General features: G+C 44.5%; 1 protein-coding gene across 3 annotated transcripts in view; it reads left to right on the top strand.

Moving 5' to 3' along the window:
• The window catches only part of LOC123767098 (organic cation transporter-like protein), a 297,560-nt gene that overhangs the window by 123,654 nt on the left and 155,424 nt on the right, over positions 1-18,482 (top strand). For all 3 annotated transcript variants that reach the window (XM_069304722.1, XM_069304723.1, XM_069304724.1), the window contains exons 3-5: positions 1,052-1,187; positions 12,040-12,223; positions 16,422-16,525. In XM_069304722.1, coding sequence (XP_069160823.1) covers positions 1,052-1,187; positions 12,040-12,223; positions 16,422-16,525 — 424 coding nt within the window. The remainder of the gene's footprint in view (positions 1-1,051; positions 1,188-12,039; positions 12,224-16,421; positions 16,526-18,482) is intronic.

Below are 18,482 nucleotides of genomic sequence, written 5' to 3'. Positions count from 1 at the left end.
TAGCCTTTCCTCTTCTCTTCTCTTCCTCCCTCCCTTGGCCCTTCATCTCCTCTACTTTATCCCCTCTCCCCTCGGCCCCTCATCTCCTCTAATCTTCCCCTCCCGGTCCCTCATCTCTACTACCCTTCCCCCCTCGGCCCTTCTTCTCTTCTACTCTTCCCTCCTCGGCCCCCTCGTCTCCACTACTCTTCCCTCCCCCACCCACCCATTTCCCTTCATCTCCTCTACTCTTACCCCCCCCCCCCCTTGAGAAGAATGGTCCCTACTTGAGAATGGTCCAGGACGGACCGAATCGTCGTCGTCCCTTCACTTTCTAGTGTGTGGTCTGGTCAACATACTTCAGCCACGTTATTGTGACTCATCGCCTGCTAACTGTTGATGACTTTTGTGAGACCAAATTTGGAATATGTAGCAGTTGTATAGTGCCTATATCTCAACAAGCACAAGAATAAACTGGACAAGGTGTAAATGCATGCTACTAAATTACTTTTGGAGCTGAAAAAGAAGAGTTACAAAGACAGGTTAGAGGCGTTAAATTAACTAAGGCTAGAAGATAGAAGAAAACAAGTGATATGATCATCATTTAGAAAATAACAACAGGAATCGACCAAATTGACAGAGAATAATTCCAAAAACCAGCAACTTCAAGAACAAGAGTTCGCAAATTCAAGGTTTGGAAACAAAGGTGACGAAAAAATATTATAATGTTTTCTTTTGCAAACAGAGTGGTAGACGGTTGGTATAAATTAAGTGGGAAGGTGGTTAAGGCCAAAAACGTCAGTAGTTTCAAAGAGTTATACAAAGAGTACTGGTAAGACGGGACACCACGAGCGTAGCTCTCATCCTGTAATTACACTTAGGCATTTACACGTACAGACATACTCACGTACACGTCGACACGCGTGTCCTCCCAGTTATGAGGTTAATGGTGCGCATGTCAGCTCATTAATATTCATCCGATGTAAGAAGTCAATGTCTTGACAGACAGACGAAAAAACTCTCAAATTAATTTCTCCAAATCATAATTTTGATCTCCGATTTTCCCCCTCAGCTGCATTTGTTACTCCTTGGAGTGCTATGACATACCAGTTTCTGGGCATAACTCCTGACTACTGGTGTCATGTGGCGCCTCTGGTGGCGGCCAACTGGACTACCCAGCAGATACTCGCCCTCGCCATACCTAAGAAGTGAGTATTCAATCATCGCAATTGTGAAGATTAATGATTTATGAATGAAAAATGAATGAAAAAACGTTTACACACGACTCAACTGATGACGTCCAAACACTTCCGGAACAAGTGATTCACTGACGACTTTTATTCAAACAACAACGCTGTAAACGCTTCACCCACGTACTACAAATACCAGCCCGTCCTCCAAAGACCCAAAAGTGATTCCATGCACCCACCAAACGACAAACCCCCTGTTTATGAATGAAAAAACGTTTTACACACGACTCACTACTGATGACGTTCGAACATTTCCGGAACAAGTGCTTCACAGACTAATTTTGTTCTAACCACAACGTTATAAATGCTTCACTCACGTACTACAAATACAACTAATCGCCAACAGAACCTAAACACCTAACCTAACCTAACCTAACCTATGCCTATATTTGCACAATATGCTAATATAAAATTCCTATAAAATAATATTAATTAATATTTGAGAAAATTCCTGTTTTGAATGAACAGTATTAAAATTTATGAATGCATTTTTGGGGTCGACCGCTGGATGGAATGGACTTGGTCTGAGGACGGATTGAATGATTACAAAAATATGTAACTATCTGAAACAATTTGAAATAAAGTACATGTAAAATCAGGGATGTATATTTTCCTGAGTAGAGTTAAACAATAAACAAAATAAATGTATAAAATTAAAATTTTTAATGATTTATTCATTTCTTGAGCATTTGTTATAGAGTTCTCTCTAAATTAATTTATCTTTTCTCAGTCTATCATAGTGATGGACTGAGAAAATATGGAGAATTCCAGTGTGGTGAAAAGGAAGATGGTCGCTGTAGGGTCTAGAAGACCCTGGAACCCAGATCCTGAAGAAAAAAAAAAGTCACTTTCTCACAATAGGCCAGGAATTTCAAATATAAGCCAAAGATCCTAGATTTGAAATTTAAAAAAGTTGAAGCAGTTGACTTTTTTTTTCGACATATTGGGTTTATCTTTTTCCCTGCGGATGCCAGCAGCTTCATAGCATTGGATGGTAGTTTAATTGGCACTGAGGACAATGTCGGTGTCTGCCAGGGTGGTCCTGTATTTACACGCAGTTCTTGATAGTAATACACCAAAGTGCTAAAATTATTGTTTCCATGTTACTACTTTATCATAACGAAATTTCGTATGTATTTTCAGTTCATGTTTAGGCATATAAATAATTTCTCGTCTCCGGTTAAATCTCAAAAAAGAAGACAGGAAGCTAAAATGATTAATGCTATCATTGAGAATCAGAGCTTCATAATTTTTAGTACTTATGTTCGTGATGTCGGCTGTGGCAAGAGAAGGAGACTATGAGGAGGAATCGCCAAGCATTACGACTATTAGCACTTGGAAGGGATCAGGATAAGAATTTAGGATGGCACAGAGCGATCGGGAATTGAACATCTACGGAATGAGTCAGGGCCGTTGCTCTACCGTCCAGGCCCATCCCAAGTGGCAAGTGACCCTGCCAATCCCATCTCTACTAACAACATTCTTTCAAAGCCTGGAGTTACATTACATAGCGTGTAAATTTTAATTTATCCCGCTCTAAAGACACAAGTGCCCCATGGAATCATATCCATCATGTCCTGTAGCACAGCGATCAGTGGAATCGGCATATTACAAAATAGTCCTGGGTTCGATTTCAGTGAAAGGGGAAGGGAACTATCAGCGGAAAGCGCCAGGCCATTATGACTGTATAGCCCTTGGAATGGGTCAGGATAAGGATTTGGGATGCGACGGGGGAAAGGAATGGTAGCCAACCACTTCAACGGTCGGGGATTGGACGCCGACCTGCATGAAATAAGACCGAGACTGGGCTGAAAGACTTTCGAAATAATTCATCACGTTTCCACATCCGATTCCTGTATATGATGTAGAGATAAGACGTTTAGAGATGTTTCCTTTCACTCAATATATTCCTCCAGTAGTAAATAGATTCCTGAGAGTTAGTCATATGTTTTGGCATCCATCCTGGGGATGGCTATAAGCCTAATGGCCTTTTTGTCCCCAACAATGGAAAACTATTAAGTCCTCTCACATAAGAGCGCTCAGAGTCGCTGCAGAGTGCCCCTGTAGTCCAACACTTGTTGGCGTGGCTGGACTATTTATTTTTGTTTTTCTTTATTGAGAACAACATATACATATAACATAAAAAACAAGGCACCAGAGCAGTAGGATACAGAGAACATAATAACACAGAAAATACAATTCAAACACGAAACATGTAGGAATACACCAGTGCAATTTAACTGTACATTAAACATAACACACATAAAACATAGTACAATATAATGCAGAAGAAAACAGGACCAGACAACACCCGCAGAACAACACACGGTCAGTATATATATCGGTATATGTATAAACACATCAAAACAATACAGGGAAATGCACAAAACGAAAACGCACCACCCATTTGGTGCCACGATCACACCAGGGCCCAAAACACTGGGACCGTTACCACTACCATAACACTGAGATGGTACGGTATCGGCATCAAACATCACCAAAAGAACACAAAAAAAAAACATAAAAATATATATAAATAATAAACATAAATAACCAAAGCAAAGCACCAAAGCATCAAAATGTAGCATAGCGGAAACAATGCAAAACACACGTAACACAAAGCACAACTCCAGTACAACAACAGCGCACACCAACACAATCACAGTGTACCAAGACACACAAACCAACACAGACAAAACATTACAGAAACAGAAAACCTTCCAAACAATCCACACCGCATCAGTCCGCAACAACAGTGATACACGAAAGATAAATATAAAGCACACAAACAACACACACAACATATCACGATTAAAATAAGCAACAATCAAGTAAAGAAGAACACTCGCAAACATATAAAACACACTACAGGACTAAGAAAACACACAACAAAAAAACCCCACAACCTATAACAAATTTTCACACCCCACAGACGCCCCTGTAAACCAACGATCAAACACCCTTGGAAATGTCCCTCCGCGCGGTATACACATAGTATACCGTAATCGACCCCAAAAAAGCCCAAATTCTGACCCAAATCGTAACCTCCATCCTACCAACCCACAAGAGGCTTGAGGAACCCAAGCCTCTGCTCTGCAAGACATGCAACACAAACGCAATCGGACCGCGATCAAATGCCTTCGACTAATCCAGACTGATCATAGCCGCAGGAAGACCAGACCTCGACTCATAAACGATTACATCCCGAAAATGGGAACTACACTGCACTAATGACCTCCCAGGACCCCCACAAAACTGTTCCACAGAAACCAATGACCCGACCATCAAACGAAACTGCCCAGCCAACAGCTTAGATATAATCCTATAATCAAGATTCAACAGCGTAATTGGACGCCAATTTTAAAAGAAACGCAAATCCCCTGGCTTTGGGAGCAACTGCACAATACCATCAGTCTGTGAAGCAGTTAACGACATCCACCCCAAACAGAACCTGACCACTTCTAGAAAATATGAGCCAATTACATTCCCCCCCACCCACACCCCCCCAAAAAAAAAAACATAAAATTCCGCCGGAAGGCCATCATACCTGAGAACTTTAGTATGACGAAAAGAGCGCACAATATCCCAAACCTCCAAAAGATCTGCCTCACTCACAAGACCAAGACAATCCACCGACAACAAACCGGGGGAACAGTGCCGAAGTAAGAAATCCTCCATCTCCCCATCCCCCCCCCCCCTCGACCGGCCCATACAACCCTTCAAGTTCCCGACGAACATACAAAAAGACCCCATCCGTGTTCGACAACACCAACCCATCCGGCTGATTGAGGACTGTCAACAAAACAGAAGGACGATCCACCTTCTCCTTCCACAGTAAATCCTGCGAAAGACGCTCACCAAACAACCGTTCCGCAACCCCAGCCCACACACGAACCCACTCAGCCATCTCCTCCCACAACCTTCTAATCTGCTCCTTACATAACAAAATGTCCCCCCTAACCGGACAGAAATAAAGAAGAGAAATAATCCTTCCGGAAGAGATTCACACTCTCCGCCACACCACAGCCAAGTGCCCTGACAAGCTGCACTTAAAACACGTGCCAGGCTGACCCGAGCAGAAACATCTGATGGTGAACCCCATCAGCACCACAGAGGACGGAATAGCGGACACAAGTTTCATAGTGAGGATCCGAGTTCCATTCTATAGGCCCGTCAGACGTTCAGAGGGAAGCACTTTCATCCTGTGGTGCAATACCCTCCTGTACTTTCAAAAAAAATCGACGCATCAGTTCCTTCGGAAACTGAAAGAGCATGCCCTGCACATTCACTTAGGTGGTCTGAACACTAAAATCCGAAACCTGCACAGTACCAGCATCCCAGGCAACGGAAAAGTGTGCCCGTCATAACGCTGAATAAAGTCCAGAAAAACAGCATTGTAATGGAACTTCACCACCGCCTGGTGGCCAGTAACGAGCTGGACACCAATCACCTCGGTCACAGCAACACATTTTTTTTTTTTTTTATTTATAAAAGTACAATATACACAATAAAAAAGATACAAAGCCTGACAAAGTACACAGTAAAGAACCCAAAGAACTCTTAAGACAACAAACATTATACAGAACAAATGCAAGAGCATGAAGACTTTCTCCTTTTTTTTTTTTTTTTTTCTTTTTTTTGTACAAGAATACAACATAAAAAAGAAATCCAATCATGCAGAACACAAGATCCACATGAGTAACACAGAGAACACAAAGGCTCACACAGAGCAGCTACACATAATAAGCCAGCGGCATAAAAAAAAAGAAAAATTAAAATAACACAAGGGAAAAATTACATGAAGCATGACGGATAAAAGTACCCAAAAGGGCCACACACACAAGGCAGAAGCCCACATAACCAGGAGCACAGCACCGGAGCACGCAGGAACCGGTGGAACAAACGAAAAGATACATACACATACACACCACAAAAAACGCCCACACAAATAAACAAACACACACAAAAAAAAATCACACAAAAAAACAGCGGAACACGCAGGATCCGGCAAAGGAACACAAAACACACACAAGGAGCAACACAAAAGCACAGCGCAGGCAAACACACACAACGCACCGCCGAGGAAGCCCTCAGGGGGCAGGGGGAATACCCACAACCCAAATGCCCAAATGACCCAAGAAGCCCTCCCCCCCAAATCCATCGACACCACACCAAAACACTAATCAAACCCCCGACCCCCCACCAACCCCAAAGCATCACCCTGAACATACGCGTCAGTGAACCAATCAGCAAACCTCACCGGAAAAGCACGCCGCAACCACCACCATGTGAAACGCAAACGCCCCCGCAGAAAACCCAGAATCCGGCGAACCCCATAGCCCTCCAAACGCCCAACCCACACGCAAAACACATAATCCGCAATCAAGACACTCAGAGTGTTCCGAAGCCGCCCGGAGCCCTGAGGAAACGAAAGAAACAGGAACCGTAAAACATCCCCCTGAAACCCGAGCCCACAGAACACCGCAATCACATCACGCAACCAAGCAACTAAACCCTGTACCCTCTCACAAAAATAAAACACATGTAACTGCGTCTCAACCAATCCACAATGTGCACATGTCGCGGAAGAACGCAACCCAAGCATACACAAACGATCATTCGACGGCAAGGACTCGTGCAGCATCCGAAAGAGAAAGTCCCGCTGCTGCGGAGCCAAATGCCGCCCACCCAAGACCGACCAAATCCCCCCCCAATCCCAGCATGGAAACAAACCCTCAACCCGATGGCTCACACGACGAAGGAGAACCCCATAAACCCCCCGACACGACAGGGACAAAAACCCTGGAACACGACAGAGCTTCCGCAGAATCCCAACTGCCCACGAATACACAACAGGTGTACAAAAGGCGACCTCACACCCAGCCCCTAACTCAAGCAAATAGCTAAACCGAACAGAACAGAAATAAATCCCAAGCGCACCGAGGCCCCCACCCACCCCCAAATACTGACGCAACGACACCCAAAACAAAGCCAATGCCTTGGTAAAAACATCAGGGATGCCAACACCCCCCTCCTCCACCCGCAAAACCATGGAGGAGCGATGAACCGGATGATACTTCCCACACCACACATACCGATAGACTCTGCACTCCAACCTATGAGCACGCTGCCGATCCAGGGGAAAGCACTGAGCCAAAAACCACACCCTCGAAAGAACTTTGCTAGTAACAACAATCGCCCGCTGATACACCGTCAATGGACGCGAGGATAACAAACCAACCACCACCTCAACCGACCGAGACACCGCATCCCAATTCCACTCCAAGGATTGGGCATACGAGCTAAACCAAGTAATTCCGAGAACCCGCAGCGACCTGACCACTGGAAACCACGACCCCGCCCACACCGAACGGGAGGTCCAGCTCCCCAGCCCCATCAGACAGGACTTATCCCTATTAACAAGGGCCCCAGTGGCCAGCTCAAAACGCCGAACAAGGTCCTGAACCGCAACCACAGAGCCATCGGTCGCCACAAACAGAACCGTATCGTCAGCATACCCACAGATCGGTAAACAGAGACCAGCAGGCAGCCTCGGAGGAACCACCAAAGCACATGACTTAACCGCACGAAACAAAGGCTCCTGAAAAATAACATAAAGGAGCATAGATAAGGGACACCCTTGCCGCACCGAGCGGCGAACGGCAAAGGGGGCACTAAAAAAACCATTAATGCACACAAGACTATGACAGCGGGCATTCAACATACGAACCCAAGAAAGAAACAATGGAGGAAACCCGAACCTCTCCATAGCCTGCAGCACAAAGCCCATCGACACACGGTCGAATGCTTTCGACCAATCTAAGCTGAGCATCGCCGCAGGTAGGCGAAGCTCAGAGGCACACAGAAGCACATCACGTAAAAGAGCATTGCACTGAAGCAAAGACCTACCCGGAATGCCACAAAATTGCTCAACCGAAACCACAGAACCAATAACATCCCGACACCGACCTGCCAGCAACTTCGAGACAACCTTATAATCAACATTTAACAGGGTGATCGGCCTCCAATGCGACAGAAAACGCAAATCACCTGGCTTCGGAAGCAACCTCACAACCCCATCATAATGGGATGCGGGTAAGGAACAGGTCAGGAAACAAAATCGCACCACCTCCAAAAAAGCCTCCCCAATCACATCCCAGAAAGTCACATAAAATTCCACAGGAAGCCCATCCGAGCCAGGCACTCTGCCGGAACGGAAAGACCGCACCACATCCCAGAGCTCAGCCGACGACACGTCCCTCACCAAAGCGGAACAACCCGCAGCCGACAAACCAGGAGAGCAGTGACGCAAAAAGAAAGCAGCCAAATCCTCATCCACCCCTACCTCCCCATACAGCGCTCCCAATTCCTGCTGCACATACAACAGGACCCCATCCGTGTTAGACAAAACAGAACCGTCCGGACGCTGGAGACCGGTGAAAAGAACCGAGTCCCGAAGGGCTTTCTTCTTTCGCAAAAGAAAAGGAGAAAGCCGTTCACCAGACACACGCTCGTCAACACGAGCCCGCACCCGAACCCCTTCTGCCAACTACTCCCGCAAACTACAAATGCGCTCCTTACACACCGAAATAGCATCAAAACAATCAGCCCCACCATTTAGCAACACATACAACCGAGTCAACCGCGCCTGAAGAAAGCGCAACAAACCAAACCGCCCCGCCGCCTCACGCCTCGCAACCACAACAAAAAAGGACTTGCATTTCACCTTGCACCACTCCCACCAGTCCAACACAGACGAAAACTCGCACTTGCGAGCAACAAGCCCCACCCACCACCCACGAAACGCCTCACGCACCCAAGGACAACGCAACAAGCGACAATTCAACTTCCACCAACCCCTCCCCACACGAACCTGACTACGAACAGCAACACGCACCACAACCAAACAATGATCAGAAAAGGCAACAGGAAATGTACGAAACGCAAAAACAGAGCCCTCCCGCCCATGAACATAAAAACGATCCAGCCTGGAACACGCCCCTCGCGCAGCAAAGGTGAATTCCAAAACGCCCACAAACATGAGAGCAGCATTACGAAACCCACAACTCTGTAAGGTGGAGACCAACGCCCGAGAAACATTCTGCGGATGCGCACTATTACAATCCCGTGCGAGAGTGACACAATTAAAACCACCCCCAAAAACCATGTCCCTTGTGTCATGACGCAAGAAGTATAACAGCCCACCCTGGAAAAACTCCTCCCTCTCCTTGCGACGCGCCGTGCCAGAAGGAGCATACACAGTCAATAAGGGAATCTCCACCCCGAGGTACCGCACACGAGCGAACAACACCCGGCCATCTTCATCCATCTCCGTGTGAAGCACGGAAATGGACGCCCTCCGGGAGAACAGCATCAGCGTGCCCCCAAAGGACATCCTCAGCGGATTAAGCACTACATGAAAATCATCAGTCAACCCAGACAAAGCACTCAAGTCACGCACATTATGCTCCTGAATAAAGGCTACATCTACACGTTGCTCACGAAGCACAGCCACCAAGCCCATCTGTACAGCCAAGTCACGCAATCCACGCACATTCAGCGTCGCACAAGTCAGAGAGGGCGTCATCAGGAAGGCAATGAGGACCCCACCAACCCCACAGTTCCCGTAGAAGATGGAGCAGAGCCCCCCACATGGGAGGCAGTAGGAACAGTAGGCGCACCATCTGGCAACCCTGCAGAGGAGGGCCCCACAGGAACGCCGGCGCTCGCACACTTTGTAGATTTTGTAAACTTCAACGTCAGCGCATCCCGTCCAGGACCTTCCACACCAGAGGACACCACCCATTGATCAACCGCAACTGCTTCTGGGGCGTCACTTCCCCCAGAGGGGGCCCCGGGTGCAACAGACCGCATCAAGCCACCAGAGGGAGGAGGAGGAGGGGCGCACGCCACAGCAGCTCCAGCCGTAGACCCCCCTCGCTTAATGGGAGGACCTCTGTCAGAGGAATGCGTCCGTGCCTCCCGCTTACGACGGGGCTGGTCCGACGTCGCGACCGAGGAAGGCCCTCTAGAGCCACGAGAGGACCGCAGCACCTCCGGAGCAGCAGCAACCACGTCGGATGAACGGCCACCAGATGAAGGAGCAACCCCACACGAAGGGCCTGCAGGATCGCCACTCCCACCTACACACGATGGAGCAGCTTCCACAGACGTGCCTGTCTCCACGGCAGCAACATCTGAAGCCCGATGAACCTCCGCAGTGACGACGCGCACAGGAAGTGGGGGCGCCACATCAGACACCAACCACATCAGACAGCCAGGTGGGTCAAACTGCTGAACAGCCGGAGTAGGATCAGTCGAAGCAGAAGACACCAACAACGAGGAGGGGCCGCGGGGGACAAACACGGTCTCTGCACCACCTGGCTTGGCCCCCCAACCCCCAAGGGGGGAAAATCACCCTCCTGGAAGATAGCTGGTTCCCCCATCCCGGAAGCAGTGCAACCGGCCGCAAGATGCCCTCGCAAACCACACCGAAAACAGGTGCGTGGTTGATCCTCATAGAAAACCCGCATGTTAAAGCCGTAGAACTTGACCTGAGAAGGAATATCACGCGTCAAGCGCATGCCAAGGGTCCGCACATTGGTCCTCAAGCCCGACAGGCGGCCTGAGCGGAGGCAGGTTATACGGTGAGTGAATACAGTACCGTACCGAGAGAAGCAGGTGCGAAGGACCTCCTCGGGAAAGTCCAAGGGAACTCCATGGATGCTGACAAACGTCGGCGCCACACACCGGTCCGACACCTCCACAGTACCAGCAGAGCCCGGGAGCAGATGAGAACGCCCAGCAAAATCACTCACAAAACGCTGATATGGACCAGGGGCAGAGAACTTGATCACCACACGCTTGTCAGAGAACTTCTCAAGGCCGTAAACAGTGAGCAGGTCCACCTGGAAAACATCCAAAAGCGCCACTTCCACCAACGCCCAATCAGCAGCCGCCGAGAACTCCAATCCTGCAGAATCCACCCTCCGAATCCGCGTCACCGACGACGCCATAACGCCAGCTGCCCCCACAGGCTAGCCGGCACACCACACACCAACAACAGCGACCTGCTCGCACCAGACGTCAGCCAACAACTGAGAGAGCGCCAACGCCGTGACCGCACCCTGCAACGAGCAAGCAGCCAATCCTTCACAGCAACACACAGCACATCCACCAGCGCCACATCAAGAGCCAGAAAGTCCACCTGGCCAAAGAAATCAATCCCAGCCTACGACATCCGCCGCAGCGGGGTCAACGGAAAACCCATAATGCAGGCCCACCCCACACCTGCAGGCCCCAGCAACGTCTCAACTAACAACCGTCAACACCACTAGGTGGGCAGAGATTGCAGAGCAAGGCCGACACTACCGCACCCTCTAGTAGTCAAACGGCAAATCCAGAAATACTTACTGGTACTCAAACAATCCATATATCTAGTATTTGGATCTCAACAAACGACTTTCATTTGCCTTTAACCAATTATTTTTTTATAAATAAAGGTATTTATCAGTAGTTCGCACCCATCTCTATTGTGTTAGGGTTAATCACTATCAGGCTCCTAGACAAAGCCAACGATTTCTCTAACCCCAATAATTAGTAACTGGCAGATTGTTTAGTGGGTAATAGCAACAAATTTAGAATTCATTCGGAGGTAGGCCTTGACTTCATACAACCAACTTATATATTTATAAGTTCAATTATCATTACGTGGCATGCAGTTCATGATAAATTGAAGATTTGATATAGACACTTAACATGATATTTACAGCAGTTGCTGGAGGTAATATAATAATGTGTTACGTTACAGCAATGATACAGGGCAAGTGAACGGATGTTTCATACGGAACTACAACTATACAGCAGCAGTGGAGCTGGGCTTTGACAAGAGCCTGGACAACGAGTCAGCCATTGCTCTGCCCAACGCTGGCATTCTCTCATGCACCTCACACCAGTTTAATTTATCCCAGTATGATTCTACCATTGTCACAGAGGTAATGTTATATTTATAATGTTTTGGGATGAATAAAACAGGTTGCATGTATATATAATTACGATTGATAGGAGATATACACAGAGTGGTATGTATGTCTTTTGTTTCGGAATACATTCACTTTAGAATTTACTTCAGATCTGGACTATGTTAAGGACTAAAGAGTATTTGATGATTAGTAAGTATACTATTGTCATGGACTTAATAACCCTTCAGCAGTTGACACATTATATGAAAGAAATGTACCCGCTTCTTGGTTCAGAAAGGTAGTTACGGCTTTAATAACTCAACAGTGCCAGAGATTGGCCTTAAGACTTAAGACAGACATAGGCCTTAAACCCAACATGAACCATAATTAAATATTATTTTTAGTTGCGTGTTAATGAAATCATATAATTAATAATTATGTTTAATAATTATGTTAATATGTTTTGTGCATAAACATAGGCTTACATACACGGCCCGTATATACTTGAACACAAAAAAAGAACATTTTTGTTTCTGTAATTGATGTAAACAGATCAGTGATGTATTTCTGCTATGTACTGTTTGAAACCTGTGCGTTGTTTTCTTTGGGTTATTTGTAAATATTGTGGTCTACTGCGTTTAAGTGAGTTCTCTCCTACGTTCTCTCAATATTGTTTTTGAGTAGCATTTTTTCTCTCATTTAATAAATCCACGTCTTATATTGTCACTCATAAAGTGATCATCAGGTCCCTTCCATCAGAAACTGCAAAATATATATTTTTTAATGAAATACAGTAATGACCCATGTACTGGTTATGAGTGTGATATTGTGTGTTGTTCCTGTAACAATTTCTGTTACACTGAAATTAGGTCTTGATGGTACAGTTTTAATCTTTGAATTTGGTTTGGTGATTAGCTTAAAGCCAATCAACCTCTAATGGTTATTAAAGCCACAATAATTAATAGTTTATTGACCATTCAGCAAGTATTCAGGACACGTTTTGTACTGAACAAAGTGGCTAACTAAATTCAAATTTCAACGTATATTCATCGATAAATGGTGCGAAAGACTCGGTATATATATTTCAACACCATACATTGACGTAAAAGTTTGTATGTTGAAATTATGTTTTAGGTCTGAAATGTCTATGTAATACTAAGCTTTGGTTTTCTTTGTGATGTCTATATGACACCACAAAATAATATTTGTAATATAGCCACCAAGATGTTAGTAATGATGCTTTTATGCCACTTATCTATGGTTAGATAATTTTGTTATTTCACTACTATGATATTTGTAATTTAATTGTGTTACCCCTGTATTCAGACAAGTATTATCTGTATTCAGATATATATATATATATATATATATATATATATATATATATATATATATATATATATATATATATATATATATATATATATATATATATATATATATATATATATATATATATTGGTAGCAGTCTTTCCTGTAGACATATATTATTAAATATGACCGAAAAAGTAAGATTAATAATTCTAACACGAATTTTCTCAATCTTTCGTACATTTCTTTTCACTGTTGGTGGTAATTCAAAAATCAATTCTCCAAAATTCATTTTTATTTCTAGTCTGACGCGACACTTGAGCGCGTTTCGTAAAACTTATTACACTTTCAATGACTTTAGTTAACACATACACAACTGAATAGAACTTACACATCTCCGATTTTGTTTATATCTACATTTGAGTGAGGTGGATGGGGTGAGGTGGTATTTAATAAGGTATTAATTTCATCAACACAAGACAGAACACGAAACAATGGGTATTGAATAGAAGTGATTGTAGAAAGCCTATTGGTCCATATTTCTTGATGCTTCTATATTGGAGCGGAGTCTTGAGGTGGGTAGAATATAGTTGTGCATTATTTGGCTGTTGATTGCTGGTGTTGACTTCTTGATGTGTAATGCCTCGCAAACGTCAAGCCGCCTGCTATCGCTGTATCTATCGATGATTTCTGTGTTGTTTACTAGGATTTCTCTGGCGATGGTTTGGTTGTGGGAAGAGATTATATGTTCCTAATGGAGCCCTGTTGCTTATGCATCGTTAAACGCCTAGAAAGAGATGTTGTACACTTGTACTTGTACTTGTTACTACACTTGTACTCACCTAGTTATGCTTGCTGGGGTTGAGCTCTGGCTCTTTGGTTCCGCCTCTCAATTGTCAATCAACTGGTGAACAGATTCCTGAGCCTACTCGGCTCTATCATAACTACATTTCAATCTGTGTATGGAGTCAGCCTCCACCACATTACTGCCTAATAAATTCCATCTGTTAACTACTCTGACACTGAAAATATTTTTTTAACGTCCCTGTGACTCATTTAGATACTCAGTTTCCACATGTGTCCTCTTGTTGGCATACCACCTGTGTTAAACAGTTTATCTTTATCTACTCTGTCAATTTCTCTGAGAATTTTATAGGATGTGATCATGTCTCCCCTTACTCTTCTGTCTCTAAGTGTCGTGAGGTGCTTTTCACGCAGTCTTTCCTGGTAACTCATGCCTCTTAGTTCTGGGACTAGCTTAGCGGCATACCTCTGAACTTTTTCCAGCTTCGTCTTGTGCTTGACAAGGTACGGGCTCCATGCTGGGGCCTCATACTCCAGGATTGGTCTTACAAATGTGGTATACAAGATTCTGAATGATTCCTTGCACAGGTTCCTGAAGGCTGTTCTGATCTTAACCAGCCTTGCCTGCGCCGCAGATGTTATACTTTTTATGTGGGTTTCAGGAGATAAGTTTGGTGTGATATCAACTTCTAGATCTTTCTCTCTGTCCGTTTCATGAAGTACTTCATCTCCCATTCGGTATCCTGTGTCTGGCCTCCTATTCCACTGTCTAGTTTCATTACCTTACATATACTCGGGTTGAACTTTAGTAGCCATTTGTTGGACCATTCATTCAGTTTGTCTAGGTCATCTTGTTGTCTCCTACTATCTTCCCCCGTCTTAATCCTCCTCATAATTTTTGCATCATCAACAAACAATGAGAGGAATGATTCTATTCCCTCTGGTAGATCATTTACATATATCAGAGACAGTACAGGTCCAAGGACTGAACCCTGTGGGACTCCAATGGTGAAGTCTCGCCAATCTGATGCCTCACCTTTAGGTATTCCTTTATCTATGCTACCTATGCTTACCTATGCTACTTAGGTATTCCTTTATCCAGTGAAGTACCTTCCCTTTCACTCCTGCCTACATCTCCAACTTTTGTACTTGTGTTCCTGTGGAACACAGGAACTGGTACTGTGTTTACTACGACACTTGTGTTCCTGGTACTGTGTTTACTACGTCACTTGTGTTCCTGGCACTGTGTTTACTACGACACTTGTGTTCCTGGTACTGTGTTTACTACGACACTTGTGTTCCTGGCACTGTGTTTACTACGTCACTTGTGTTCCTGGCACTGTGTTTACTACGACACTTGTGTTCCTGGTACTGTGTTTACTACGTCACTTGTGTTCCTGGCACTGTGTTTACTACGACACTTGTGTTCCTGGCACTGTGTTTACTACGACACTTGTGTTCCTGGCACTGTGTTTACTACGTCACTTGTGTTCCTGGTACTGTGTTTACTACGACACTTGTGTTCCTGGTACTGTGTTTACTACGACACTTGTGTTCCTGGCACTGTGTTTACTACGACACTTGTGTTCCTGGCACTGTGTTTACTACGACACTTGTGTTCCTGGCACTGTGTTTACTACGACACTTGTGTTTGTGACGATGCACGAAAAACAGTGACATTGAGTAAATCTTCTAAATGATATCAAGTAATGTAATGTAGATCAGTGCAGCTCGTCCTCTGGAGTTGCCACAACGAACAGAAAATGGAGGATAGAAACAATGGAGCTTCACCTAACCTATGGACTCCTATTATTGAAAAAGTGAATGTTTGCGAGTCGCTATGAATTATACTACCCTTTTATTTGTCCGTTTGGGATTTTGACGACAACGTTGGACAGGGAGGGTTGTTGGTTGTAAACCCATCGGCTTGCTGACTTGGCGTTAGCTTGAAATATTGTTTACATAAAGAACAACAGTTGTTGTATAAATTACTGTTGTAAGTTTCAGTGGCTAAGATGACCCATGAGTCAGAATGAGACTACATAAGAATGTGAAGGATATAAGGAATACTTGTATCACAAGGTTTATAACCGAGACTAAACGAGTTATATTTCAGTGGGACCTGGTGTGTGATCGACGACCTCTCTACTCTACCACTCAAGCAGCGAGCCAACTTGGCACCCTTTTTGGCAGTATCATCTATGGTTATATGCTTGATATGTAAGTTAACCAAGTTTTTGGTGCTGGGCTTTAAACCTGTCAACCTTTGGATTGTTCTTAAACCGTGCCACTAGCTAGCTCACTAACCCACCAGCAACTATACTTGAGTCTTGTAGTCTTGGGCTAAAGTTAACTTTGCGTATGCAGTACATCCCAACAAGGTTTCTTGTGGAAGGAAATTAATTCGACTATGATTTAAAACCCATCTTTTAAGAGTATGCATTTAGATAGTATTACTAATTAATAGTAATTTGCTACATTTGAATGCGAAAAGCTTTCAATGGTTCATGCAGTGCATGTTTGACATTTAATATTTTCTGGATAAGTAGCATTTTTTGCCCAACATTGTTGATAAAATTACTTTTTTTTTTTTACCTAAGTTCAGCATAATACTTTTACTGTGAGACTATCGTAGTTAACTCATCTTAGTGAAAAGGAATTTCTCAAATGATAAATAAGGTTCAGACACATTTATTTAAATACTAGCTGTACCCGCCACGCGTTGCTGTGGCTCAGTCTGGTTAAATGGAAAAGAAATGGAAGAGAGAGCGCACGTTTCTAATATGCTGAATTTTACAATGCTTTGTGGTGTACAATATTTTTTGTTGGTCTATCGTCTGTGGAGATATAGAGATTGTCTGGTTTGCCGACCCTAGAACACGCAACATGTAATTATCCATGTGAGAAGCAATCCGTGTCTAGATCTAAACTGTACAATTCTAAAGATTGGCCCTGAGCTTTGTTGATGGTGATTGCAAACGCCAATCGAATTGGAAATTACAATCTCTTAAACTGAATTGGCATATCTGTTGGAATCATAGGAATGCGAGGAATAAGAACATCTTTACTTTTGAAAAGTCTTGTCAAGATTGTTACTGCTGTGACGTTGCTGATTAATTTTTTACTGCATGCCGCGTGCCGTTGCAAAGTTTTGGCTGGTACATATTTCGCAACATGATAATTGGCAAGCCGATTTTCAATTGCCGTACAGGCGGTGGTATCCTTGGCAGATCGAGTGAATTAAAAAATCCTGTATGATAATTAATCGCTTCATCTGCTTCCTCAACAGTGTCGACGGACTTGTATGTGACTGCCTCGCCTTGAATGCTAAGCTGAATAATATTGTTAAGTTCGTAGATGTCTTTGTTCTTGGCCGCAAGAATAGCTCGTTCACTCAGCCAATCGTGATTCTTATAATAGGTTTGAATAATGGGAAATACTTTTTCCAACAAATTATTTTTTTGACATTACTAAATTGTAGAAGTTATGAGGCAATGAAATTCGTCCTGAGGTCAGATCAACCGGCACGTTTCCTTTCCCAATTTCCAGAAATTGATGTGAGAATATCTTAGCTGATGGATCGTTTTGCAGCTGGACACGCATATTTGTAGTTAATTTTAACGTCTTTACGTGGCGCCACAAAGCACAGTATATTTCTGGCAAGCATTTATTTCGTCCGCTGGTGTCGATCGAGGAATTACAGGTAATGTTTGCTTGAAATCTCCTGCAAGCAATATTAATGCGTTCTCAAATGGTCTGATGTTTCCATGTAAGTCTTGCAATGATCGGGGCGCCTGACAGCTGAGTGGACAGCGCTTCGGATTCGTAGTCCTGAGGTTCCGAGTTCGATCCCCATTGGAGGTGGAGACTAATGGGCAAAAAGTTTCTTTAACCCTGATGCACTGTTACCTAGCAGTAAATGGGTACCTGGGAGTTAGACAGCTGCTACGGGCTGCTTCCTGGGGGTGTGTAACAAAAGGAAGCCTGGCAGAGAACCGGGCCGCGGGGATACTAAGCCCCGAAATCATCTCGAGATAACCTCAAGAATCGATCAAGAGCCTCGAGCTATCGTTTGTGGGCCATTGTGCATTCATCCCAAACAATAAGTTTGCATTTCTGCAATACTTTTCCCTTGCCAGATGCTTTGGAAATGTTGCACGTGGGAGTTTCAATGAAC

This window comes from Procambarus clarkii, chromosome 53, assembly GCF_040958095.1.
Source record: "Procambarus clarkii isolate CNS0578487 chromosome 53, FALCON_Pclarkii_2.0, whole genome shotgun sequence".
NCBI lineage: Eukaryota > Metazoa > Arthropoda > Malacostraca > Decapoda > Cambaridae > Procambarus > Procambarus clarkii.
Note: the sequence above shows the minus strand (reverse complement) of the source record. Positions and strands in the feature narration are given on the sequence as shown.